At 46.9% G+C, this 25900-nt stretch overlaps 1 protein-coding gene across 1 annotated transcript in view; it reads right to left on the reverse strand.

The window, feature by feature from the left end:
- The window catches only part of DYNC2LI1 (dynein cytoplasmic 2 light intermediate chain 1), a 69228-nt gene extending 52720 nt beyond the window's left edge, over positions 1-16508 (reverse strand). Inside the window, exons 1-2 of the mRNA XM_056568133.1 lie at positions 16353-16508; positions 1617-1725 (exon numbers count right to left, since the gene is read on the reverse strand). Coding sequence (XP_056424108.1) covers positions 1617-1725; positions 16353-16366 — 123 coding nt within the window. The 5' untranslated portion in view covers positions 16367-16508. The remainder of the gene's footprint in view (positions 1-1616; positions 1726-16352) is intronic.
- Between the last annotated feature and the right edge of the window lie 9392 nt (positions 16509-25900).

Here is a 25900-nt window from a genome sequence, read left to right on the forward strand (position 1 = left end):
CACTCAGGAAGCAACACTGATTGACAATCAATTTCACATACTGTTGTGCAAATGGAACAGACAACAGGTGGAAATTATAGGCAATTAGCAAGACACCCCCAATAAAGGAGTGGTTCAACAGGTGGTGACCACAGGCCACTTCTCAGTTCCTATTCTTACTGATGTTTTGGTCACTTTTGAATGCTGGCGGTGCTTTCACTCTAGTGGTAGCATGAGACGGAGTCTACAACCCACACAAATGGCTCAGGTAATGAAGCTCATCCAGGATGGCACATCAATGCGAGCTGTGGCAAGAAGGTTTGCTGTGTCTGTCAGCGTAGTGTTCAGAGCATGGAGGCGCTACCAGGAGACAGGCCAGTACATCAGTAGACGTGGAGAAGGCTGTAGGAGGGCAACAACCCAGCAGAAGATGGGCCAAATGGAGGAGCAGGAGGAGCACTGGAGGAGCACTGCAAAATGACCTCCAGCAGGCCACAAATGTGCATGTGTCCACTTAAATGGTCAGAAACAGACTCCATGAGGGTGGTATGAGGGCCCATGTCCACAGGTGGGGGTTGTGCTTACAGCCCAACACCGTTCAGGACATTTGGCATTTGCCAGAGAACACCAAGATTGGCAAATTTGCCACTGGTGCCCTGTGCTCTTCACAGATGAAAGCAGGTTCATACTGAGCACATGTGACAGACGTGACAAGAGTCGGGAGACGCCGTGGAGAACGTTCTGCTGCCTACAACATCCTCCAGCATGACCAGTTTGGATTGGTCAGTAATGGTGTGGCGTGACATTTCTTTGGGGGCCGCACAGCCCTCCATGTGCTTGCCAGAGGTAGCCTGACTGCCATTAGGTACCGATATGAGATCCTCAGACCCCTTGTGAGACCATATGCTGGTGCGGTTGGCTCTGGGTTCCTCATAATGCAAGACAATGCTAGACCTCATGTGGCTGGAGTGCAGTTCCTGCAAGAGGAAGGCATTGATGCTATGGACTGGCCCGCCCGTTTCGCAGACCTGAATCCGATTGAGCACATCTGGGACATCATGTCTCGCTCCATCCACCAACGCCACGTTGCACCACAGATGTCCAGGAGTTGGCGGATGCTTTAGTTCAGGTCTGGGAGGACATCCCTCAGGAGACCATCCGCCACCTCATCAGGAGAATTACCAGGCATTGTAGGGAGGTCATACGGGCACGTGGAGGCCACACACACTACTGAGCCTCATTTTGACAAGCTTTAAGGACATCACATCAAAGTTGGATCAGCCTGTAATGAGGTTTACCACTTTGATTTTGAGTGTGACTCCATATCCAGACCTCCATGGGTTGGTAAATTTGATTTCCATTGATAATTTTTGTGTGATTTTGTTGTCAAGACATTCAACTATGTAAAGACGATAGTTTTTCATACGATTAGTTCATTCATTCAGATCTAGGATGTGTTATCTTAGTGTTGCCTTTATTTGGAGCAGTGTAGTTTTGCAAAAGATGGTGGGCAGTAGGTTGGATACCTAGGCTCTATAATAAAGTCTTACAACTATATCTAGAATTAAAAAAGTACAAAGCCTATACAAAAAAAAGCAATAGGGACAAATATATTCAATAAAGACTACAGCATTTACCCCATTTTTGTTGCCTATGAAGAACACAGATCTTTCAGTCTCTGCATATTCATCCTCAGCATTTTCTTTGCCCTGCACCTCGGCGATGGCCAGGTCCCAAAGATTATCACTGAAACAAGAAAAATATTCGAAAAGATTAATAGGGCAAGGGATGAGCTGTATGACATCACACCCGGGTAGTTATAGTATTTACTGCAGTGTTTCCCAACCAGGGTGCCTCCAGCTGTTGTAAAACTACAACTCCTAGCATACCCGGACAGCCGAAGGCTGTCCGGGTATGCTGGGAGTTGTAGTTTTGTAACAGCTGGAGGCACCCTGGTTGGGAAACACTGATCCACTGTATCATTCACCTCTAAATACCATTATATAGTATGTTATGGTAATATTTTTAGCATCCTCATATTTGTCTGTGAGCTGTCATACAATCACCAGGAAGCCATTCATTTCAAGCAAAAAGACAAAATCTACATGTTGATAGGGTCGCTCATTCTCTCTCTCTGAGCCAAAAACCTTTATTCCAAATAGTCACATAGCACCAGGACAAGGCCTCATACATTCCAAGGTTTGATTTTAAAGGGGTACTCCGGTGGAAAACTTATTTTTTAAATCAACTGGTGCCAGAAACTTATACAGATTTGTAAATTACTTCTATTAAAAAAAAATCTTAATCCTTCGAGTACTTATTAGCTGCTGAATCCTACAGAGGAAATTCTTTTCTTTTTGGAACACAGAGCTCTCTGCTGACATCATGACCACAGTGCTCTCTGCTGACACCTCTGTCCATTTTAGGAGAAAATCCCCCATAGCAAACATATGCTGCTTTGGACAGTTCCTAAAAATGGACAAGAGATGTCAGCAGAGAGCACTGTGGTCATGGTGACAGCGGAGAGCTCTGTGTTCCAAAAAGAAAATAATTTCCTATGTCGTATTCAGCAGCTAATAAGTACTGGAAGGATTAAGATTTTTTAATAAAAGTAATTTACAGATCTGTTTAACTTTATGGCACCAGTTGATTTAAAAAAAAAATACAAATAAAAGTTTTCCACCCGAGTACCCCTTTAACCAATGGGAGGATATCTTTAGGCATACATTAAAAGTCACTTGACACCGAAGCTGCCATAGTCTGACATACATTCTAAAGACATCTGGACTTCATTAGTATTAATGCGCATAATTCAAAGAGTAGAATGCATTTGAAAGACACCATACAAAGAGGAACGGGGGAGGGAAGACACAATATGGAATACACAAAAGTGAATTATGATTACACATTATATGCATAAAAATTACCATATCAAGTTTTAGGGTAGATATAATACTCATAAAAAGTCCAGTTCATTTGTATTACATCAGAATTGCAATAAAGGGGTTATCCAGGAAAAAAACTTATTTTTTTTATATATCAACTGGCTCCAGAAAGTTAAACAGATTTGTAAATGACTTCTATTAAAAAATCTTAATCCTTTCAGTATTTATGAGCTGCTGAAGTTGAGTTGTTCGAGTGCTCTCTGATGACACCTGTGTCGGGAACTGTCCAGAGTAGAAGCAAATCCCCCATAGCAAACCTCTTCTACTCTGTGCAGTTCCCGAGACAAGCAGAGATGTCAGCAGAGAGCACTGTTGCCAGACAGAAAAGAACAACTCAACTTTTAGCAGCTGATAATTATTGGAAGGATTAAGATTTTTTAATAGAAGTAATTTTTAAAAATCGAAATATGTTTTTCTTCTTAACTTACAAATCTGTTTAACTTTCTGGAGCCAGTTGATATAATAAAAAAAAAAAAAAAGTTTTTTCCTGGAATACACCTTTAAAGGAGTACTCCGGGCTAGAAAAATGTATCCCCTATCCTAAGGATAGGGACATAGTTGCAGATAGCAGTGGATCCGAGCACGGGGACCTCCCGCGATCTCCTGTACGGAGGCCCCGGCTATGCGGCCAAACAGCGCATGTCGACCAACGCACGAAGCGGCAGCCGACACGCCCCCTCAATGCAGGGCTATGAAAGAGCCGGAGATTGCTGAATGCAGTGCTCTGGCTCTCCCATAGAGTTGTATTGAGGAGGGGTGTCAGCCGCCGCTTTGTGCGGTAGTCGAACCTGCCCCCCTTCCTGCGGAATGCTGGAGCCCTGTATGGGAAATGCAGGGGGTCCCAGCGGTCGCCCCCTACCCCGCGATCTGACACTTATCCTTTATCCAAAGGATAGGCGATAAGTTTTTATGTACCGGAATACTCCTTGAGGTGTTAGGCTATGTTCACATGCCAGAATTTCTGCATGAATTTATGGCCAATACACCTCAATGGGATTCCGCTGTCCCAGTCACACAGCAGAATTTCTACTGCCGAATTTTCATGCAGAATTTTGTGCAGAAATACTGCTGTGTGAACATAGCCTAAGGCTACTTTCACACTGCCGTTGTGCCCCGTCCTTAACCCCTTAAGGACCAATGACGTACCGGTACGTCATTGGTCCTGCTCTTCTGATATAACGCGGGGTTACACAGTAACCCCGCGTCATATCATGGCGGGCCCGGCGTCATAGTGAAGCCGGGACCCGCCTCTAATAGCGCGCAGCGCCGATCGCGGCGCCGCGCGCTATTAACCCTTTAGCCGCGTGCTCAAAGCTGAGCCGCGCGGCTAAAAGTGAAAGTGAAAGTTCCCGGCTAGCTCAGTCGGGCTGTTCGGGATAGCCGCGGCTAATCGCGGCATCCCGAACAGCTGACAGGACAGCGGGAGGGCCCCTTCCTGCCTCCTCGCTGTCCGATCGCCGAATGACTACTCAGTGCCTGAGATCCAGGCATGAGCAGTCATGCGGCAGAATCGTTGATCACTGGTTTCTTATGAGAAACCAGTGATCAACATAGAAGATCAGTGTGTGCAGTGTTATAGGTCCCTATGGGACCTATAACACTGCAAAAAAAAGTGAAAAAAAAAAGTGAATAAAGATCATTTAACACCTCTCCTATTAAAAGTTTGAATCACCCCCCTTTTCCAATAAAAAAAAAAACACAGTGTAAATAAAAATAAAAATAAACATATGTGGTATCACCGCGTGCGGAAATGTCCGAATTATTAAAATATATCATTAATTAAACCGCTCGGTCAATGGCGTGCGCGCAAAAAAATTCCAAAGTCCAAAATAGTGCATTTTTGGTCACTTTTTATATCATTTAAAAATGAATAATAATCAATAAGTCCTATCAATGCAAAAATGGTACCGTTAAAAACTTCAGATCACGGCGCAAAAAATGAGCCCTCATACCGCCCCATAAACGGAAAAATAAAAAAGTTATAGGGGTCAGAAGATGACAATTTTAAACGTATTAATTTTCCTGCATGTAGTTATGATTTTTTCCAAAAGTCCGACAAAATCAAACCTATATAAGTAGGGTATCATTTTAATCGTATGGACCTACAGAATACATATCAGGTGTCATTTTTACCGAAAAATGTACTACGTAGAAACGGAAGCCCCCAAAAGTTACAAAACAGCGTTTTTTTTTTCAATTTTGTCGCACAATGATTTTTTTTCCCGCTTCACCATAGATTTTTGGGCAAAATGACTGACGTCATTACAAAGTAGAATTGGTGGCGCAAAAAATAAGCCATCATATGGATTTTTAGGTGTAAATTTGAAAGAGTTATGATTTTTTAAAGGCAAGGAGCAAAAAACGAAAATGCAAAAACGGAAAAACCTCCGGTCCTTAAGGGGTTAAAGGGGTGCTCCTCTGGCCAGCCTTCTGGCTGAGTTCGGAACATTTAGTTCCGAACGCTGTGCGCGCGCTGTGGGGGTTGGCCACGCCTCCTTGTGCCGTCAGGCCACGCCCCCTCGATGTAAGTCTATGGGAGGGGGCGTGGCAGCCCCCCTCTTCATTTTTGGGACGGGACAAAATGGGCAATAATGGGTCTCGATGGACTATAATGTGGTCCGTCGGGCATCGCTATTTTGTAGCGGGAGAAAAAGAAGGCACATTCAGTAATTTTCCTTCCGCCATTCTCCCGGGCTCCCCTGATGGCCGTCACACTGCCGTGTCATAACGTTAGTGTGAAAGAAGCCTTAGTCTCATACTTTAATCCCCCACGAAACTTCTGCTCCAGCGTGGGGATGCACAGGCCACCTAAGGCGGGGTAGTTGCAGGATATGCTCAGTGCAGTTCCGAACACGAGCCCTTTTCTGATGAACAGCTCTCGTGCACAGAACTTGGTAACGGCAATGCCCAGTGTGGCCTGTGTTTCCCCACACTAGAGTTAAAGGGGTTCCGAACACTGGAGACGGGAGCTCGTGACATCATAGCCCCGCCCCCTCATTACATCACGTCCCGCCCCCTCAATGCAAGTCTATGGGAGGGGGTTTGACAGCCATCACGCCCCCACCCATAGACATGCATTGAGAGGGCAGGGCGTGATGTCATGAGGGGGTGGGGCAATGACGTCACGAGCTCCCGGCTCCAGTGCTTGGAACTGTTTTTTCCAAACACTGAGTGGCGGAGTACCCCTTAAAGGTTGTGCAGGATGGAAGTATGGGACCTACACTAGAGTCATACAGTCATGCAGTAATAATTCTGCTGGCTGCAATGGGAAACTCGTCAACAAACGTGTAACTATGAGTTTAGCTGACAGGGGGCAGATCATAGTACAGAGCCTGGTGTAAAATCTACTGTTACGCCGAGCGCTCCGGGTCCCCGCTCCTCCCCGGAGCGCTCGCAACATCCTCGCAACTGCAGCGCCCCGGTCAGATCTGCTGACCGGGTGCGCTGCGATTCCTCTCCCAGCCGGGATGCGATTCGCGATGCGGGTGGCGCCCGCTCGCGATGCGCACCCCGGCTCCGGTACCTGACTCGCTCTCCGTCGGTCCTGTCCCGGCGCGCGCGGCCCCGCTCCCTAGGGCGCGCGCGCGCCGGGTCTCTGCGATTTAAAGGGCCACTGCGCCGCTGATTGGCGCAGTTGGTTCAATCAGTGTGTTCACCTGTGCACTCCCTATTTATACCTCACTTCCCCTGCACTCCCTCGCCGGAACTTGTTGCCATTGTGCCAGTGAAAGCGTTTCCTTGTGTGTTCCTAGCCTGTGTTCCAGACCTCCTGCAGTTGCCCCTGACTACGATCCTTGCTGCCTGCCCCGACCTTCTGCTACGTCCGACCTTGCTCTTGTCTACTCCCTTGTACCGCGCCTATCTTCAGCAGTCAGAGAGGTTGAGCCGTTGCTAGTGGATACGACCTGGTTACTACCGCCGCTGCAAGACCATCCCGCTTTGCGGCGGGCTCTGGTGAATACCAGTAGTAACTTAGAACCGGTCCACTAGCACGGTCCACGCCAATCCCTCTCTGGCACAGAGGATCCACCTCCTGGCAGCCGCATCGTGACAGTAGATCCGGCCATGGATCCCGCTGAAGTTCCACTGCCAGCTGTCGCCGACCTCACCACGGTGGTTGCCCAGCAGTCACAACAGATAGCGCAACAAGGCCACCAGCTGACCGTGATGCTACAGCAACTACTACCACAGCTTCAGCAATCATCTCCTCCGCCAGCTCCTGCACCTCCTCCGCAGCGAGTGGCCGCTTCCGGCCTACGACTATCCTTGCCGGATAAATTTGATGGGGACTCTAAGTTTTGCCGTGGCTTTCTTTCACAATGTTCCCTGCACTTGGAGATGATGTCGGACCAGTTTCCTACTGAAAGGTCTAAGGTGGCTTTCGTAGTCAGCCTTCTGTCTGGGAAAGCTCTGTCATGGGCCACACCGCTCTGGGACAGCAATGACCCCGTCACTGCCTCTGTACACTCCTTCTTCTCGGAAATTCGAAGTGTCTTTGAGGAACCTGCCCGAGCCTCTTCTGCTGAGACTGCCCTGCTGAACCTGGTCCAGGGTAATTCTTCCGTTGGCGAGTACGCCATCCAATTCCGTACTCTTGCTTCCGAATTATCCTGGAATAATGAGGCCCTCTGCGCGACCTTTAAAAAAGGCCTATCCAGCAACATTAAAGATGTTCTGGCCGCACGAGAAATTCCTGCTAACCTGCATGAACTCATTCATCTAGCCACTCGCATTGACATGCGTTTTTCCGAAAGGCGTCAGGAGCTCCGCCAGGATATGGACTTTGTTCGCACGAGGCGTTTTTTCTCCCCGGCTCCTCTCTCCTCTGGTCCTCTGCAATCCGTTCCTGTGCCTCCCGCCGTGGAGGCTATGCAAGTTGACCGGTCTCGCTTGACACCTCAAGAGAGGACACGACGCCGCATGGAGAATCTTTGCCTTTACTGTGCCGGTACCGAACACTTCCTGAAGGATTGTCCTATCCGTCCTCCCCGCCTAGAAAGACGTACGCTGACTCCGCACAAAGGTGAGACAGTTCTTGGTGTCAACTCTGCTTCTCCACGACTTACTGTGCCTGTGCGGATATCTGCCTCTACCTTCTCCTTCTCTACTATGGCCTTCTTGGATTCCGGATCTGCAGGAAATTTTATTTTGGCCTCTCTCATTAACAGGTTCAACATCCCGGTGACCAGTCTCGCCAGACCCCTCTACATCAATTGTGTTAACAATGAAAGATTGGACTGTACCGTGCGTTACCGCACGGAACCCCTCCTAATGTGCATCGGACCTCATCACGAAAAAATTGAGTTTTTGGTCCTCTCCAATTGCACTTCCGAAATTCTCCTTGGACTACCGTGGCTTCAACGCCATTCCCCAACCCTTGATTGGTCCACAGGAGAGATCAAGAGCTGGGGTACTTCTTGTTTCAAGGACTGTCTTAAACCGGTTCCCAGTACCCCTTGCCGTGACCCTGTGGTTCCCCCTGTAACCGGTCTCCCTAAGGCTTATATGGACTATGCTGACGTATTTTGCAAAAAACAAGCTGAGACTTTACCTCCTCACAGGCCTTATGACTGTCCTATTGACCTCCTCCCGGGCACTACTCCACCCCGGGGCAGAATTTATCCTCTGTCCGCCCCAGAGACTCTTGCTATTTCTGAATACATCCAGGAAAATTTAAAAAAGGGGTTTATCCGCAAATCCTCCTCTCCTGCCGGAGCTGGATTTTTCTTTTTGTCCAAAAAAGATGGCTCCCTACGTCCTTGCATTGATTACCGCAGACTTAATAAAATCACGGTAAAGAACCGCTACCCCCTACCTCTTATCTCAGAACTCTTTGATCGCCTTCAAGGTGCCCACATCTTTACCAAACTGGACTTAAGAGGTGCTTATAATCTCATCCGCATCAGGGAGGGGGACGAATGGAAAACCGCATTTAACACCAGAGATGGACACTTTGAGTATCTGGTCATGCCCTTTGGCCTGTGCAACGCCCCTGCCGTCTTCCAAGACTTTGTTAATGACATTTTTCGTGATCTCTTATATTCCTGTGTTGTTGTGTATCTGGACGATATTCTGATTTTTTCTGCCAACTTAGAAGAACACCGCCAGCATGTCCGCATGGTTCTTCAGAGACTTCGAGACAATCAACTTTATGCCAAAATGGAGAAATGTCTGTTTGAATGTCAATCTCTTCCTTTCCTAGGATACTTGGTCTCTGGCCAGGGACTACAAATGGACCCAGATAAACTCTCTGCCGTCTTAGATTGGCCACGCCCCTCCGAACTCCTTGCTATCCAACGTTTTTTGGGGTTCGCCAATTATTACAGATAATTCATTCCACATTTTTCCACTATTGTGGCTCCTATCGTGGCTTTAACCAAGAAGAATGCCAATCCTAAGTCCTGGTCTCCCCAAGCGGAAGACGCATTTAAACGGCTCAAGTCTGCCTTTTCTTCTGCTCCCGTGCTCTCCAGACCTGACCATTCTAAACCCTTTCTATTGGAGGTTGATGCCTCCTCAGTGGGAGCTGTAGCGGTCCTTCTACAAAAAAATTCTTCCGGGCATGCTGTTACTTGTGGGTTTTTTTCTAGGACCTTCTCTCCGGCGGAGAGGAACTACTCCATCGGGGATCGAGAACTACTGGCCATTAAATGGGCACTTGAGGAATGGAGGCATCTTCTGGAGGGATCAAAATTTCCAGTTATCATTTACACCGATCACAAGAATCTCTCCTATCTCCAGTCTGCCCAACGGCTGAATCCTCGCCAGGCCAGGTGGTCGTTGTTCTTTGCCCGTTTTAACTTTGAAATTCATTTTCGCCCTGCCGACAAGAACATTAGGGCCGATGCTCTCTCTCGTTCCTCGGATGCCTCGGAAGTAGAGGTCTCTCCGCAACACATCATTCCTCCTGACTGTCTGATTTCCACCTCTCCAGCCTCCATCAGGCAAACTCCTCCAGGGAAGACCTTCGTTTCTCCACGCCAACGTCTCGGGATTCTCAAATGGGGTCACTCCTCCCACCTCGCAGGCCATGCGGGCATCAAAAAGTCCTTGCAACTCATCTCTCGTTTCTATTGGTGGCCGACTCTGGAGACGGATGTTGTTGATTTTGTGCGGGCCTGTACTGTCTGTGCCCGGGATAAGACTCCTCGCCAGAAGCCTGCTGGTCTCCTTCATCCTCTGCCTGTCCCCGAACAGCCTTGGTCTCTGATTGGTATGGACTTTATTACAGACCTACCCCCATCCCGTGGCAACACTTTTGTTTGGGTGGTAGTTGATCGATTTTCCAAGATGGCACATTTTATTCCTCTTCCTGGTCTTCCTTCAGCGCCTCAGTTGGCAAAACAATTTTTTGTACACATTTTTCGTCTTCACGGTTTGCCCACGCAGATCGTCTCGGATAGAGGCGTCCAATTCGTGTCAAAATTCTGGAGGGCCCTCTGTAAACAACTCAAGATTAAATTAAACTTCTCTTCTGCTTATCATCCTCAATCCAATGGGCAAGTTGAAAGAATTAACCAGGTTCTGGGTGACTATCTACGGAATTTTGTTTCCTCCCGCCAGGATGACTGGGCAGATCTTCTACCATGGGCCGAATTCTCATACAACTTCAGAGTCTCTGAATCTTCTGCTAAATCCCCATTTTTCGTGGTGTACGGCTGTCACCCTCTTCCCCCCCTCCCTACTCCCTTGCCCTCTGGTTTGCCCGCTGTGGATGAAGTGACTCGTGATCTTTCCACCATATGGAAAGAGACCCAAAATTCTCTTCTACAGGCTTCATCTCGCATGAAAAGGTTTGCCGATAAGAAAAGAAGAACTCCCCCCATTTTTGCTCCCGGAGACAAGGTATGGCTCTCCGCTAAATATGTCCGCTTTCGTGTCCCCAGTTACAAACTGGGACCACGCTATCTTGGCCCCTTCAAAGTCTTGTGCCAGATTAATCTCTTACAAACTCCTTCTTCCTCCTTCTCTTCGTATTCCCAATGCCTTCCATGTCTCTCTCCTTAAACCTCTCATCATCAACCGTTTCTCTCCCAAACTTGTTTCTCCCACTCCTGTTTCCGGCTCTTCTGACATCTTCTCCGTGAAAGAGATACTGGCCTCCAAGACGGTCAGAGGGAAAAAAAATTTTTGGGTTGATTGGGAGGGCTGTGGTCCAGAAGAGAGATCCTGGGAACCTGAGGACAACATCCTAGACAAAAGTCTGGTCCTCAGGTTCCAAGAAGAGGGGGAGACCCAAGGGGGGGGGGGGTACTGTTACGCCGAGCGCTCCGGGTCCCCGCTCCTCCCCGGAGCGCTCGCAACATCCTCGCAACTCCGGCAACTCCTCGCAACTCGCGATGCGCACCCCGGCTCCCGTACCTGACTCGCTCTCCGTCGGTCCTGTCCCGGCGCGCGCCGGGTCTCTGCGATTTAAAGGGCCACTGCGCCGCTGATTGGCGCAGTTGGTTCAATCAGTGTGTTCACCTGTGCACTCCCTTTTTATACCTCACTTCCCCTGCACTCCCTCGCCAGAACTTGTTGCCATTGTGCCAGTGAAAGCGTTTCCTTGTGTGTTCCTAGCCTGTGTTCCAGACCTCCTGCCGTTGCCCCTGACTACGATCCTTGCTGCCTGCCCCGACCTTCTGCTACGTCCGACCTTGCCTTTGTCTACTCCCTTGTACCGCGCCTATCTTCAGCAGTCAGAGAGGTTGAGCCGTTGCTAGTGGATACGACCTGGTTACTACCGCCGCTGCAAGACCATCCCGCTTTGCGGCGGGCTCTGGTGAATACCAGTAGTAACTTAGAACCGGTCCACTAGCACGGTCCACGCCAATCCCTCTCTGGCACAGAGGATCCACCTCCTGCCAGCCGCATCGTGACATCTACACTTCCCAGAATTCAGTTACCAGAGAAGGCTCAGGGCAGGCTGTGCTCTAGCAAGTAATGCTGGGAGATTGTAACTCTTTGGCTGGGTTCACACTTGAGAAGCTCCTGACAGAAAACTTGTACCAGGCGCTTCCGAGCGCGGCCAGCGTAATTTTTCTAGGGGATTTTCCTGGCGGAAATTGTGCCTCGAGAACTCCACAGTGTGCACTTTGCAGCAGAATCCCATTGCCAGTACCAACATTTCAAAACGGAATTCTGTTTGGAAATTTCGTAGTATGAACCTGGCCTTAGGATATGTTCATACTACGGAATTAGCAAGGAAAATTTCCTCGCTTAACTTCTTAAGGATCAAGGGCGTACCTGTACGCCCTGGTCCCATTACCGTAGTTTAAAGCATGCTCACGAGCCGAGCACGCTTCATACCAGGCGGGTCCCGGTTGCTACCAGCAGCCAGGACCACGGTTTATGCCGGACATCACCGATCGGGCTGATGCCGGGCATTAACCCTTTAGATGCCATGATCTAAGTTGATTTTGGAGTCTGGATTTGTAAATTACTTCTATTTAAAAATCTTAATCCTTCCAGTGCTTATCAGCTGCTGTAGAGCACGCACTTTCGCACGAGGACGCGGCTCCGTAACCTTCCCAGCACATCCACCGCCCACCTGCACGCGCTCTATCGAACAGCCAGACGCAGATCTGTGCCAGCCTCCGGACCATCCAAGTACAGCCACCCCCCAGCGCAGTACATCGGCTCCACGGCATTAACGGCTCCCCGGCATCCACCAACTCCCGATACCTAGATCCTGAGCCAGCCCAGGGCAAATCCCAGGTTTTTTCCACCAGGCCAGCTGCCGAGCTGTGCCAGCCTGAGAAGGAGAAGGACCATACTACAGATAGGAGCGCATCAGGGAAGCGGTGAGCGGTGCTGTGCACCAACAACTTTCTTATGTACTTAGATACAGTTGCTACAACTGTCCTCTGTTAAAACTGCTACAATTGCAACAGTAATTTCTTTATAAATATCTACTTACCCAGTGGAGGATTGGAATCATTCTTTGTGTAGCACTTTGAACTTCCCATTTATTGTATAGCACTTTGAACTCTGCTCAGGACTTTGAATTATGCTACAGTGAATTTTGCACAAGTATTTTGAACTCTGCATAGCACTTTGAACTTTGCTACAGTGCACAATCATTGAGGAATTAAAGGAGTAGTCCAGTGGTGAACCCAGTGGTGAACAACTTATCCCCTATCTTAAGGATAGGGGATAAGTTTGAGATCGCGGGGGGTCCGACCGCTGGGGCCCCCTGCGATCTCCTGTACAGGGCCCCAACAGCCCACGGGAAGGGGGCGCGTCGACCTCCGCACGAAGCGGTGGCCGACACGCCCCCTCTAGCCTGTATTAATTATACATATAATTTATTTATTTATTAATTTATTGATTCAGTAATACTACATTTATCTAATCAAAGTTATGTCATTTTAGAAATCTGACATAACATCCAGTCAGTATTATACAGCAATCAACATCCTATCACCACATCCCGACACCAGACCATCAATCACTATATATCCCATCATTACATCCCACTTAGATTATTAGCATATGAGTATCTAGAGGTCTGTATCTCCATATATTTTTCTATATTATACCTAGACACGTAGGGTTAACGTGTATCATACAGCACCTCGACACTCATTCATCACCTATTTAGTGTGAGCCCCCCACCTCCAATTTCATTTTCTGTAATTTACAAACTTGTTTAACTTTCTGACACCAGTTGATTTAAAAGAAAATGTTTTGCAGTGAGGTACCCCTTTAACGGTACCGGTTCGGAGCTGATGAGGCAAAATAGAGGTTAATAAAAGTGAATTAACCCCTATCCTAATAAAAAAACTTTTTCCAATTTTTTAAAAATAAAATAATGTCATCAAAAATAAACGAAATCATATGTGGTACCGTCGCATGCATAAATGTACGAACTATTACGGTAAAATACAAGATTAGTTAAATGGGCACTCTCATTAAAACTAATTTTTGCTATTGCACTCCTTATGGTAAATAAATAATATTACTAATATACTTTGTTTAAAAAAAAATTACTTTTTTTATGTTTTATTTGTGCTTTAAAAAGCTCAAGAGCATATTTTCCCCCCATCTTATACACAGACATTGGAGCGAAGCCCCAACACAGGGGTGTGTCCAACCTCATCCCCCCCCCCCTCCCCCCCCCAGCACTCCAGGCGGCACTTCCTGTGTTTGGGCTTCGGTTCAAAGTCTGTGTATGAGTTGGGGGGAAATGTGCTCTTGAGCTTTTTTTAAGCACAAATAAAACATAGAAAACTTCATTTTTTTTTTTTAACAAAGTATATTTAGAAATATTTTTTATTTACCATAAGGAGTGCAATAGCAAAAATTTGTTTTAATAAGAGTGCCCATTTAAACAGCACATCTTACAGTCTTGTTGGTGTACTGGGTGGTGAATGCCCAGACCACGCCCGTCTCCTCCTGTAGCCCTGCTTGACCACAGAGCCGTGGAGCCAAGGCATCCTGGGACGGTCACATAGCTCCACATCACTGCTGAGGGGTGGCCTGTACGGGGCTACAGGAGGAGACGGGAGTGGTGCGGGCCCCCCGTGCACCAACAGGACTGTAAGCCTACAGGAGCTATATCAATATATATTTTACCAGTGGCAGGGAAGTATAAATGGTGTCACTTTCTCTTTAAACAAAAGGACTCTGCATGCGGATTCCACCAAAAGAATAAACATGTTAATTCTTACAGCAGATCAATTTCCATGTCAGAATATTTCACTGTTTAAATTGTGTAGTGTGAACAGGTCAGGGGAAGACCCATTCCCACCAATGTTTAGGTTCATAAAACGGAATTCCTGAGCGCAATTCCACATGCACACATTCCAAATGAAAGGCGCAGAATTGTAAATGCAGCTCTGGTATATAATATAAATGTGGCCTCATGGTCAAAACAAGACGACAAATCATCACAATGCGCCAGCACCACCCGGAATGGGCACATTTCTCCCCTATTAACACCTTTATCCTCAGCGTTTCCACATAGGAATCGGTAACAAGGTGGATGCTCACGTGAGAATGGAGCCGTCCTATCGTGTCCGGGCACATGTCCACTTGTTCTAGATATTCTTTTTGTAATTCCAGTTTTGACCACTGTTTTGCATTGGGACTTTGGCTGTCTGGGCATGATGGGAGTTATAGTTTTGAAAGAGCTAGAATGTTTAAAGTGTTTATGATGGGAGTTGTAGTTTTGGCAGTCAGGGTATGCTTGGAGTTGTGGTTTCGGCAGTTAGGGTATGATGGGAGTTGTAGTTTTGGCAGTTAGGGTATGATGGGAGTTGTAGTTTTGGCAGTTAGGGTATGCAGGGAGTTGTAGTTTCGGCAGTTAGGGTATGCAGGGAGTTGTAGTTTCGTCAGTTAGGGTATGCTGGGAGTTGTGGTTTCGGCAGTTAGGGTATGCTGGGAGTTGTAGTATGCTGGGAGTTGTAGTTTCGGCAGTTAGGGTATGCTGGGAGTTGTAGTTTCGGCAGTTAGGGTATGCTGGGAGTTGTGGTATGCTGGGAGTTGTAGTTTCGGCAGTTAGGGTATGATGGGAGTTGAGGTTTCGGCAGTTAGGGTATGCAGGGAGTTGTAGTTTCGGCAGTTAGGGTATGCAGGGAGTTGTAGTTTCGTCAGTTAGGGTATGCTGGGAGTTGTAGTTTCGGCAGTTAGGGTATGCTGGGAGTTGTAGTATGCTGGGAGTTGTAGTTTCGGCAGTTAGGGTATGCTGGGAGTTGTAGTTTCGGCAGTTAGGGTATGCTGGGAGTTGTGGTATGCTGGGAGTTGTAGTTTCGGCAGTTAGGGTATGCTGGGAGTTGTAGTTTCGGCAGTTAGGTTATGCTGGGAGTTGTAGTTTCGGCAGTTAGGGTATGCAGGGAGTTGTGGTTTCGGCAGTTAGGGTATGCTGGGAGTTGTATTTTCGGCTGTCAGGGTATGCTGGGAGTTGTATTTTCGGCTGTCAGGGTATGCTTCGAGTTGTAGTTTCGGCAGTTATGGTATGCTGGGAGTTGTAGTTTCGGCAGCTAAGGTATGCTGGGAGTTGTAGTTTAGGCAGTTAGGGTATGCTGGGAGTTGTGGTTTCGGCAGTCAGGGTATGCTGGGAGTTGTAGTTTCGGCAGTTAGGGTATGCTGGGAGTTGTAGTTTCGGCAGTCAGGGTATGCTGGGAGTTATAATTTCGGCAGTCAGGGAATGCTGGGAGTTGTAGTTTCGGCAGTCAGGGTATGCTGGGAGTTGTAGTTTCGGCAATCAGGGTATGCTGGGAGTTGTAGTTTCGGCAGTTAGGGTATGCTGGGAGTTGTAGTTTCGGCAGTCAGGGTATGCTGGGAGTTGTAGTTTCGGCAGTTAGGGTATGCTGAGCCCAGGCTGGTCATAACCCAATGAACAACAAAGTTGTAAAATTCAATGCATTTAGACAGCCAGGGGTCACGGTCACTACGTCAGCTTCTTTATCACGGCCACCCCGACCACCCCGACCACCCCCCTACCTGGAGCGGGGCATTGCTTCACATTCACACGGCTCCCGGGATCAGCAGACTCCTAAACGCTCTTCCGTCGCTATAGTAACGCTGGGCCTCGTCCCCTGTTGATGACGTCACGCCCGCACTCCCTGTCGGGGATTGTAGTTCTTACGCTGCAGCTCTCGTTGTCATGTGAAGTGTACAGCTGTAAGGCTGGAGACTAGTGGTAACTGGCCCTCAGGCTTGGAATTCACACAACGTTTATGTAAAGAAAAAAAAAACGCTAATAAAAACTGCCCCTCATTTCACACTCCTAAGATGCAGTTTATGTAGCGTTTTTTTTCTTCCTCAAAAAAATTGCGTGTTTTAGTACAGGCCTTTTTTCCTTTTTTTTGTTTTAATCCATGTGTTTTTCATACCCAGTCATGTGATTTATGTATGGGTATGTAATAAAGAATTGAGAAGAAAATAAAAAAAAACACCAATTTGGAATATACCATTAGTGGCAATGAAGTCTGCGCAAATTTCTCCCGTATTAAAAAAAACGTGCTCATTCTTGTGGCAGAGTGCAGAATTTTTATTTATTATGGAGCGGAAATTCTGCGGTGTGTACGGTGCAGCAGGATCCACTGAAGAGGCATTGGAATTTCAGAGTGGTATTTCTTAGGGTCTATTCACATTTCTGAATTTCCGCTTGTGTAAGTGTGAACGGGAGTGCGGAATCCCATAGAAGTCTATGGTCTTTAAGGCAGAATTCCGCAATAGACCCTTAGTTTGGACATTCCATAGTGTGGACATTCTCTGGGCACACTGAGGTAATTCCTCGCCAATTGTCCTCGCAGAATCAGCACTTATTTCGCAAGGAATTTTACCTTGAGGAAAAAAGGATTGAAAATCTAAGTCATATTGACTAATCTGCGTCAAAAGTTCTGCTATGGAATTTCAGTAGTGTGCACTAAACAGCAGAATCCCACTGAGACCAATGGGATTCTGCTGCAGGCTGATTCCACTCCAGAATTATTTCTTAGCGAAATACCCATAAGGTAAATGGGCCCTTTGTCTTTAACCCCTTAAAGGAGTAGTCCAGTGGTGACCCAGTGGTGAACAACTTATCCCCTATCCTAAGGATAGGGGATAAGTTGCAGATCGCGGGGGGTCCGACCGCTGGGGCCCCCTGCGATCTTCTGTACGGAGCCCCGACAGCCCGCAGGAAGGGGGCGTGTCGACCTCCGCACGAAGCGGCGGCCAACACACCCCCTCAATACAACTCTATGGCAGAGCCGAAGTGCTGCCTTCGGCAATCTCCGGCTCTGCCATAGAGATGTATTAAGGGGGCGTGTCGGACGCCGCTTCGTGCGGGGGTCGACACCCGCTATCTGGCACGAGAGCCTGGCCCCCGTACAGAGAGATCGCAGGGGGCCCCAGCTGCCGGACCCCCCGCGATCTCAAACTTATCCCCTATCCTTAGGATAGGGGCTAAGTTTTTCACCACTGGACTACCCCTTTAAGGACTCAGGGTTTTTCTGTTTTTGCACTTTCGTTTTTTCCTCCTTACCTTCTAAAAATCATAACCCTTTCAATTTTCCACCTAAAAATCCATATTATGGCTTATTTTTTGCATCACCAATTCTACTTTGCAGTGACATTAGTCATTTTACCCAAAAATTCACGGCGAAACGAAAAAAAAAATCATTGTGCGACAAAATCGAAGAAAAACGCCATTTTGTAACTTTTGGGGGCTTCCGTTTCTATGCAGTGCATATTTCGGTAAAAATTACACCTTATCATTATTCTGTAGGTCCATGCGGTTAAAATGATACCCTACTTATATCGGTTTGATATTTTTGTACTTCTGGAAAAAATCATAACTACATGCAGGAAAATTTATACGTTTAAAAATGTCATCTTCTGCCCCTATAACTTTTTTATTTTTCCACGTACAGGGCGGTATGAGGACTCATTTTTTGCACCGTGATCTGAAGTTTTTATCGGTATGATTTTTGTTTTGATCGGACTTTTTGATCACTTTTTATTTATTTTTTAATGGTATAAAAAGTGACCAAAATATGCTTTTTTGGACTTTGGAATTTTTTTGCGCGTACGCCATTGACCGTGCGGTTTAATTAATTATATATTTTTATAGTTCGGACATTTACGCATGCAGCGATACCACATATGTGTTTTTTTTTTTAATTTACACTGTTTTATTTTGTTTATGGGAAAAGGGGGGGTTCAAACTTTTATTAGGGAAGGGGTTAAATGACCTTTATTAACACTTTTTTTTTTACTTTTTTTTGCAGTGTTATAGGTCCCATAGGGACCTATAACACTGCACACACTGATCTTTTACACAGATCACAGGCGTGTATTAACACGCCTGTGATCAGTTTTATCGGCGCTTGACTGCTCCTGCCTGGATCTCAGGCACGAGGCAGTCATTCGTCGATCGGACACCGAGGAGGCAGGTAAGGGCCCTCCCGGTGTCCTGTAAGCTGTTTGGGACACCGCGATTTCACCGCGGCGGTCCCGAACAGCCCGACTGACTAGCCGGGATACTTTCACTTTCGCTTAAAAGCGGCGGTCAGCGGGAGCCGGAGCAGGACGTAAATATACGTCCTGCGTCGTTAAGGGGTTAAATATATATTTCCCACTGTCCTCGACCCTCGCTGTCTGCAATGCTCTGTATTGGTCTAAAAGACTCTTATTATCAACCAGTTGTTATGTATCTTCTGAGGCGGCTCTAGACTTTTTGAGGCCTTAGGCAAAAATAAATCCGAGGCGCCCCCAAGCGCGATAAAAAGAAGAAAAAAAAATAGTAAGCAGGCGATATTAAAATTAACTGTATAAATTGCATATTTTAAGGCAAACTTTAATATATATCATAACCTCGCTATTTCACAGCTCTTGAAATCTTATTTTTCTAATTTAATTATTCTACAAAATATCTATACACAAACATTGGGTATAGATAAAAAAAAAATGTGTCTGGCTACTCAGTTATTCTTGTTGGTGTCTCCTAAAACTGAAATAAAGTTGTCAACAGGGTATTCAAAGAACACTATAGAATCAGGAACACATATGTGTATTCCTGATCCTATAGTGGTAAACTATTTTGCACCCCACATCCCCTTTAAATTTAGAAAAAAGGTACCTTAATTCTAGAGTTGCACAAGCCTGCCAGCGCTGGATGCGCCAAATTGGCGGACATAATCTAAATTGATGATCTCAGTCAATGACAGTGCTTTCCCATAGGAAAGCATTGGATTGGCTTAGAACTTCAATTCTGATGTCAGCCAATGAGTCAACTTTTTATTGCTCTCCTTCCCCTTTTCTCTGCTCCTCTTCCCCTTTTCTTTGCTCTCCTTCCCCTTTTCTCTGCTCTCATTCCCCTTTTCTTTGCTCTCCTTCCCCTTTTCTCTGCTCCTCTTCCCCTTTTCTTTGCTCTCCTTCCCCTTTTCTCTGCTCCTCTTCCCCTTTTCTTTGCTCTCCTTCCCCTTTTCTCTGCTCTCATTCCCCTTTTCTTTGCTCTCCTTCCCCTTTTCTCTGCTCCTCTTCCTCTTTTTTTTGCTCTCCTTCCCTTTTCTCTGCTCTCATTCCCCTTTTCTTTGCTCTCCTTCTGCTCCCCTTCCCTTTGCTATCCTTCCTCTGCTCCTCTTCCATTTTTTTCAGCTCTCCATCCCATTTTGTTGTCTCTTCTTCCCATTGTATTTGCTCTCCTGCTGCTCTACTTCCTCTTATCTGCTGCTCTAATATCCCTTTTCTTTTGTGGTGTCCCGGTACATGCCGTACGTAGTCAGAGTAACTACGTTCAGGTAGTGTCCCCCAGGTGGGACAGCCCCTAGGTGCCTCTCTTCTACTCTAATTCTATAATGTTTATATGTACATATTTAATAATAATGTATATTTAATATAATGTATCGTATACTTACCTTGTTAGTGTTGCAGGACCTTCGGTCATGTGACCATGTTAATTCCTCTATGGTGTGTTGGAGGACCTTTGGAGGTCCTTGGGTCACATGCTACCTTTAATTCTGTGTAAAGGTGATTGACAGAAGTATTGGACCAATTAGCTCTAATCCAGCCCCTGTCCATATAAGGGAGCTGTAGCCAATTATCGTTCTCTTGGGTTGCTGCTCTCGTGGATGCCGGACTAGCAGGACGGATCTGCGCAACTTTCAAAGACACGCTAGGCCAGAAAACCTACCGGCCTCAGCCTAAACTAAACCGTGAGTTCTAAACTAATCCCTGCTAAAGCTAGCGTGACTACTGGACCGCAGCTAAATCCCCTTAATCCAGTGAAACAGCGCATATCCGTCTAAGGACTCAAAATTGCTTAAGGTCCCAATCTTTGTCAATCCCTGAGAGACTTTGCATGTATAGAGACTGTTCCTGTTATGAAGCTTGCATAAAATCATCAGTAAAAGTTCCAACTGTTTTCAGCAAACTCTCCGGTTGTGGACATTCAATTATTCTATACCTCCCTATCGCTCTTGGGAAGGGTGGAGGTAGGACAAGTATTACAGAGGAGCCCTCACCCTGGCATCACGAATAGAAAGGGTTAAACAGACACCCTTTAGTCACCGCACAGCTACACCCCATATACCCTACTCCCCCAGGCTATCACACTTTGCTCTCCTTCTGCTCCCTTACCCTTTGCTCTCCTTCTCTGCTCCTCTTCCCCTTTTTTCTGCTCTGTCCCATTTTGTTGTCTCTTCTTCCCATTTTATTTGCTCTCCTTCCTCTTATCTGCTGCTCTAATATCCCCTTCCTTTGCTCAACCTTCCCCTTTCCTCTGCTCTTCTCCCCTTTTCTCTGTTCTGCTTACCTTTTTCTCTCTTGTGCTCTGCTCGTGCTCGCTTTCCTGCAGCAGCAGCTAGTCTTCTTTCTTCCTCTTCTCTTCTTCTTCTTGGTACCACGGGTGGGGGAATGCAGGGAAGGGTTACGTCGCGTCATGACGTATTCGGCATTGGCGGATGGGAGGGGGACTCACTCCAGCATCATGATGAAACGAACAGTAATATACCACGGTTGCGATCAGGCAGCGAGAAAGGGGCTAAACAATAAAAAATTTTGACCGGGAAAGGCTGCTGACATATTTTTAATTACAGCAGCCTGTAGCTCTCTAATTACATGATTTAGGCTGCCGCGAGGCCCCTTTCAGCGCAAGGCCATAGGCGGACGCTAAATTGCCTAATTAGAGAGCCGCCTGACTATTCTTGTCCACCACACAAAAAAGAAAGAGTAACTAAATGCCGCTTAATTAAATATAATATCTTTATTAAGTAAACAAAGTATAAAAACATAAGACCAAAAAAATGGAGCTGAAATAACTGAGGACCTCAGGAGTGTAGGCCGAGCAACAGTACAGAGACACGGACAATAATATAATAATTTGGGAACAACTCTGTGGAAGTTGTATACGATGCACCTACGCACTGAAAATGTGTCCTATGTAAACATTGGGAACCCTGGCTGGGTAAATCTTCCCTCCGGAAAAAGGCTCCCAGTGTATTACTGACAACTAAATCCAAATATGTTGGCTATTTGCCTTGAGAAGATATGAGTGCTTAAGGTGCTAATTAGGGCTTACCCATTCTAAAGTGCCGTGCTCCGCTCCCCAACGCCGTTTCGTTTCCTTTTTCAAGGGGCCGCTGCTAACTAATGTCTCCCCACTAGGTGTTTAAATATTGGAGGACCCACTTCCGGCATCTTCGCCCGAGTGCGCAGGACCGGCAAACGTGTTTGCCGGGCATGCCCATCCGGGTTCCGAGCCGGACGGGACAGGGTAGCTAGGCAACGGACGCCACGCCGGCGCACTAGAACCCCCGATCCACTATGACAGCATAAGTAAGATTGATTAACTACAAATGAACCACAGTGTTATTCCCAGGGTATCTCACAGGTAAATACAATAGTAATTCCATGTTATAATAAACTGTAAAGGTAATATCTGATATATATAGTATATTTAAAAACAAGACATCCATGGATAAAGCACAATCACATTATTGCATACAATGGAACACATGTACATAATGTTAGCAATATATCAAATCAATATTAATTACATCAACTCTATTAATATAAAACCATACAATACTTGATAGGTATCTAAAACTTTGCAAACATGATGGTGATATAAAATTTTATCTTAACAGTGATCAAAGTACATGATGCTGTCCATTTACTACACAAACAATATCAAGTGATACCCAAAGTGTGGTGCTAAAAAATAATGAACACCTAATAAATATGAATGTGCTAGCGTAATGCTATATTTAATATCTTAACAAAAATCAGGATACGTGATTATATAATGAACGGTGTAAAACATTTTTGAAAAATAAAGATCAAATATATATTGTATATTTTTTTTTAAACGTGAAGTATGTGTCAAAAGAGCAAAAATAAATAAGAAAAAATATATAAAAGATGTGACAATAAAAAAAAAAAGGGAAATTGAACAATATTATTGTCACGATGCCGGCTGGCAGGAGGTGGATCCTCTGTGCCAGAGAGGGATTGGCGTGGACCGTGCTAGTGGACCGGTTCTAAGTTACTACTGGTGTTCACCAGAGCCCGCCGCAAAGCGGGATGGTCTTGCTGCGGCGGTAGTAACCAGGTCGTATCCACTAGCAACGGCTCAACCTCTCTGACTGCTGAAGATAGGCGCGGTACAAGGGAGTAGACAAAAGCAAGGTCGGACGTAGCAGAGGGTCGGGGCAGGCAGCAAGGATCGTAGTCAGGGGCAACGGCAGGAGGTCTGGAACACAGGCTAGGAACACACAAGGGAACGCTTTCACTAGGCACAAGGGCAACAAGATCCGGCGAGGGAGTGCAGGGGAAGTGAGGTATACATAGGGAGTGCACAGGTGAACACACTAATTAGAACCACTAAGCCAATCAGCGGCGCAGTGGCCCTTTAAATCGCAGAGACCCGGCGCGCGCGCGCCCTAGGGAGCGGGGCCGCGCGCGCCGGGACAGGACCGACGGAGAGCGAGTCAGGTACGGGAGCCGGGGTGCGCATCGCGAGCGGGTGCCACCCGCATCGCGAATCGCATCCCGGCTGGAGGCGGTATCGCAGCGCACCCGGTCAGTGGATCTGACCGGGGCGCTGCAGTAGCGAGAGTGTAGCGAGCTCTCCGGGGAGGAGCGGGGACCCGGAGCGCTCGGCGTAACAGTACCCCCCCCTTGGGTCTCCCCCTCTTCTTGGAGCCTGACAACCTGAGGACCAGACTTTTGTCTAGGATATTGTCCTCAGGTTCCCAGGATCTCTCTTCAGGACCACAGCCCTCCCAATCGACCAAAAAAAAGGTTTTCCCTCTGACCTTCTTGGAGGCCAGTATCTCCTTTACGGAGAAGATGTCCGAAGAGCCGGAAACAGGAGTGGGAGAAACAAGTTTGGGAGAGAAACGGTTGATGATGAGTGGTTTAAGAAGAGAAACGTGAAAGGCATTAGGAATACGAAGAGAAGGAGGAAGAAGAAGTTTGTAAGAGACAGGATTAATCTGGCACAAAATTTTGAAAGGACCAAGATAGCGTGGTCCCAATTTGTAGCTGGGAACACGGAAGCGGACATATTTAGCGGAGAGCCATACCTTGTCTCCGGGAGAAAAAATGGGGGGAGCTCTTCTTTTCTTATCAGCAAACTTCTTCATGCGTGATGAAGCCTGTAAGAGAGAATTTTGGGTCTCTTTCCATATGGTGGAAAGATCACGAGTTATTTCATCCACAGCGGGCAAACCAGAGGGCAAGGGAGTAGGGAGGGGGGGAAGAGGGTGACGGCCGTACACCACGAAAAATGGGGATTTGGAAGAAGATTCAGAGACTCTGAAGTTGTACGAGAATTCGGCCCATGGTAGAAGATCTGCCCAGTCATCCTGGCGGGAGGAAACAAAATGCCGTAAATAATCACCCAGGACCTGGTTAATTCTTTCTACTTGCCCATTGGATTGAGGATGATAAGCAGAAGAAAAGTTTAATTTAATCTTGAGTTGTTTACAGAGAGCCCTCCAGAATTTTGACACGAATTGGACGCCTCTATCCGAGACGATCTGCGTGGGCAACCCGTGAAGACGAAAAATGTGTACAAAAAATTGTTTTGCCAACTGAGGCGCTGAAGGAAGACCAGGAAGAGGAATAAAATGTGCCATCTTGGAAAATCGATCAACGACCACCCAAACAACAGTGTTGCCACGGGATGGGGGTAAGTCTGTAATAAAGTCCATACCAATCAGAGACCAAGGCTGTTCGGGGACAGGCAGAGGATGAAGAAGACCAGCAGGCTTCTGGCGAGGAGTCTTATCCCGGGCACAGACAGTGCAGGTCCGCACAAAATCAACAACATCCGTCTCCAGAGTCGGCCACCAATAGAAACGAGAGATGAGTTGCACGGATTTCTTGATTCCCGCATGGCCTGCGAGATGGGAGGAGTGACCCCATTTGAGGATTCCGAGGCGTTGGCGTGGAGAGACGAAGGTCTTCCCTGGAGGAGTTTGCCTGATGGAGGCTGGAGAAGTGGAGATCAGGCAGTCAGGAGGAATGATGTGTTGCGGAGAGAGCTCTACTTCCGAGGCATCCGAGGAACGAGAGAGAGCATCGGCCCTAATGTTCTTATCGGCAGGGCGAAAGTGAATTTCAAAATTAAACCGGGCAAAGAACAGAGACCACCTGGCCTGGCGAGGATTCAGCCGTTGGGCAGACTGGAGATAGGAGAGATTCTTGTGATCGGTGTAAATAATAACTGGAAATTTTGATCCCTCCAGCAGATGCCTCCATTCCTCAAGTGCTAATTTAATGGCCAGTAGCTCTCGATCCCCGATGGAGTAGTTCCTCTCCGCCGGAGAGAAGGTCCTAGAAAAAAAAACACAAGTAACAGCATGCCCGGAAGAATTTTTTTGTAGAAGAACCGCTCCAGCTCCTACTGAGGAGGCATCAACCTCCAATAGGAAGGGTTTAGATGGGTCAGGTCTGGAGAGCACGGGAGCAGAAGAAAAGGCAGACTTGAGCCGTTTAAAGGCGTCTTCCGCTTGAGGAGGCCATGACTTAGGATTGGCATTCTTCTTGGTTAAAGCCACGCTAGGAGCCACAATGGTGGAAAAATGTGGAATAAATTGTCTGTAATAATTGGCGAACCCCAAAAAACGTTGGATAGCACGGAGTCCGGAGGGGCGTGGCCAATCTAAGACGGCAGAGAGTTTGTCTGGATCCATTTGTAGTCCCTGGCCAGAGACCAAGTATCCTAGGAAAGGAAGAGATTGACATTCAAACAGACATTTCTCCATTTTGGCATAAAGTTGATTGTCACGAAGTCTCTGAAGAACCATGCGGACATGCTGGCGGTGTTCTTCTAGGTTGGCAGAAAAAATCTGAATATCGTCCAGATACACAACAACACAGGAATATAAGAGATCACGAAAAATTTCATTAACAAAGTCTTGGAAGACGGCAGGGGCGTTGCACAGGCCAAAGGGCATGACCAGATACTCAAAGTGTCCATCTCTAGTGTTAAATGCCGTTTTCCATTCATCCCCCTCCCTGATGCGGATGAGATTATAAGCACCTCTTAAGTCCAG

Source organism: Hyla sarda, chromosome 3 (genome assembly GCF_029499605.1).
Source record: "Hyla sarda isolate aHylSar1 chromosome 3, aHylSar1.hap1, whole genome shotgun sequence".
NCBI lineage: Eukaryota > Metazoa > Chordata > Amphibia > Anura > Hylidae > Hyla > Hyla sarda.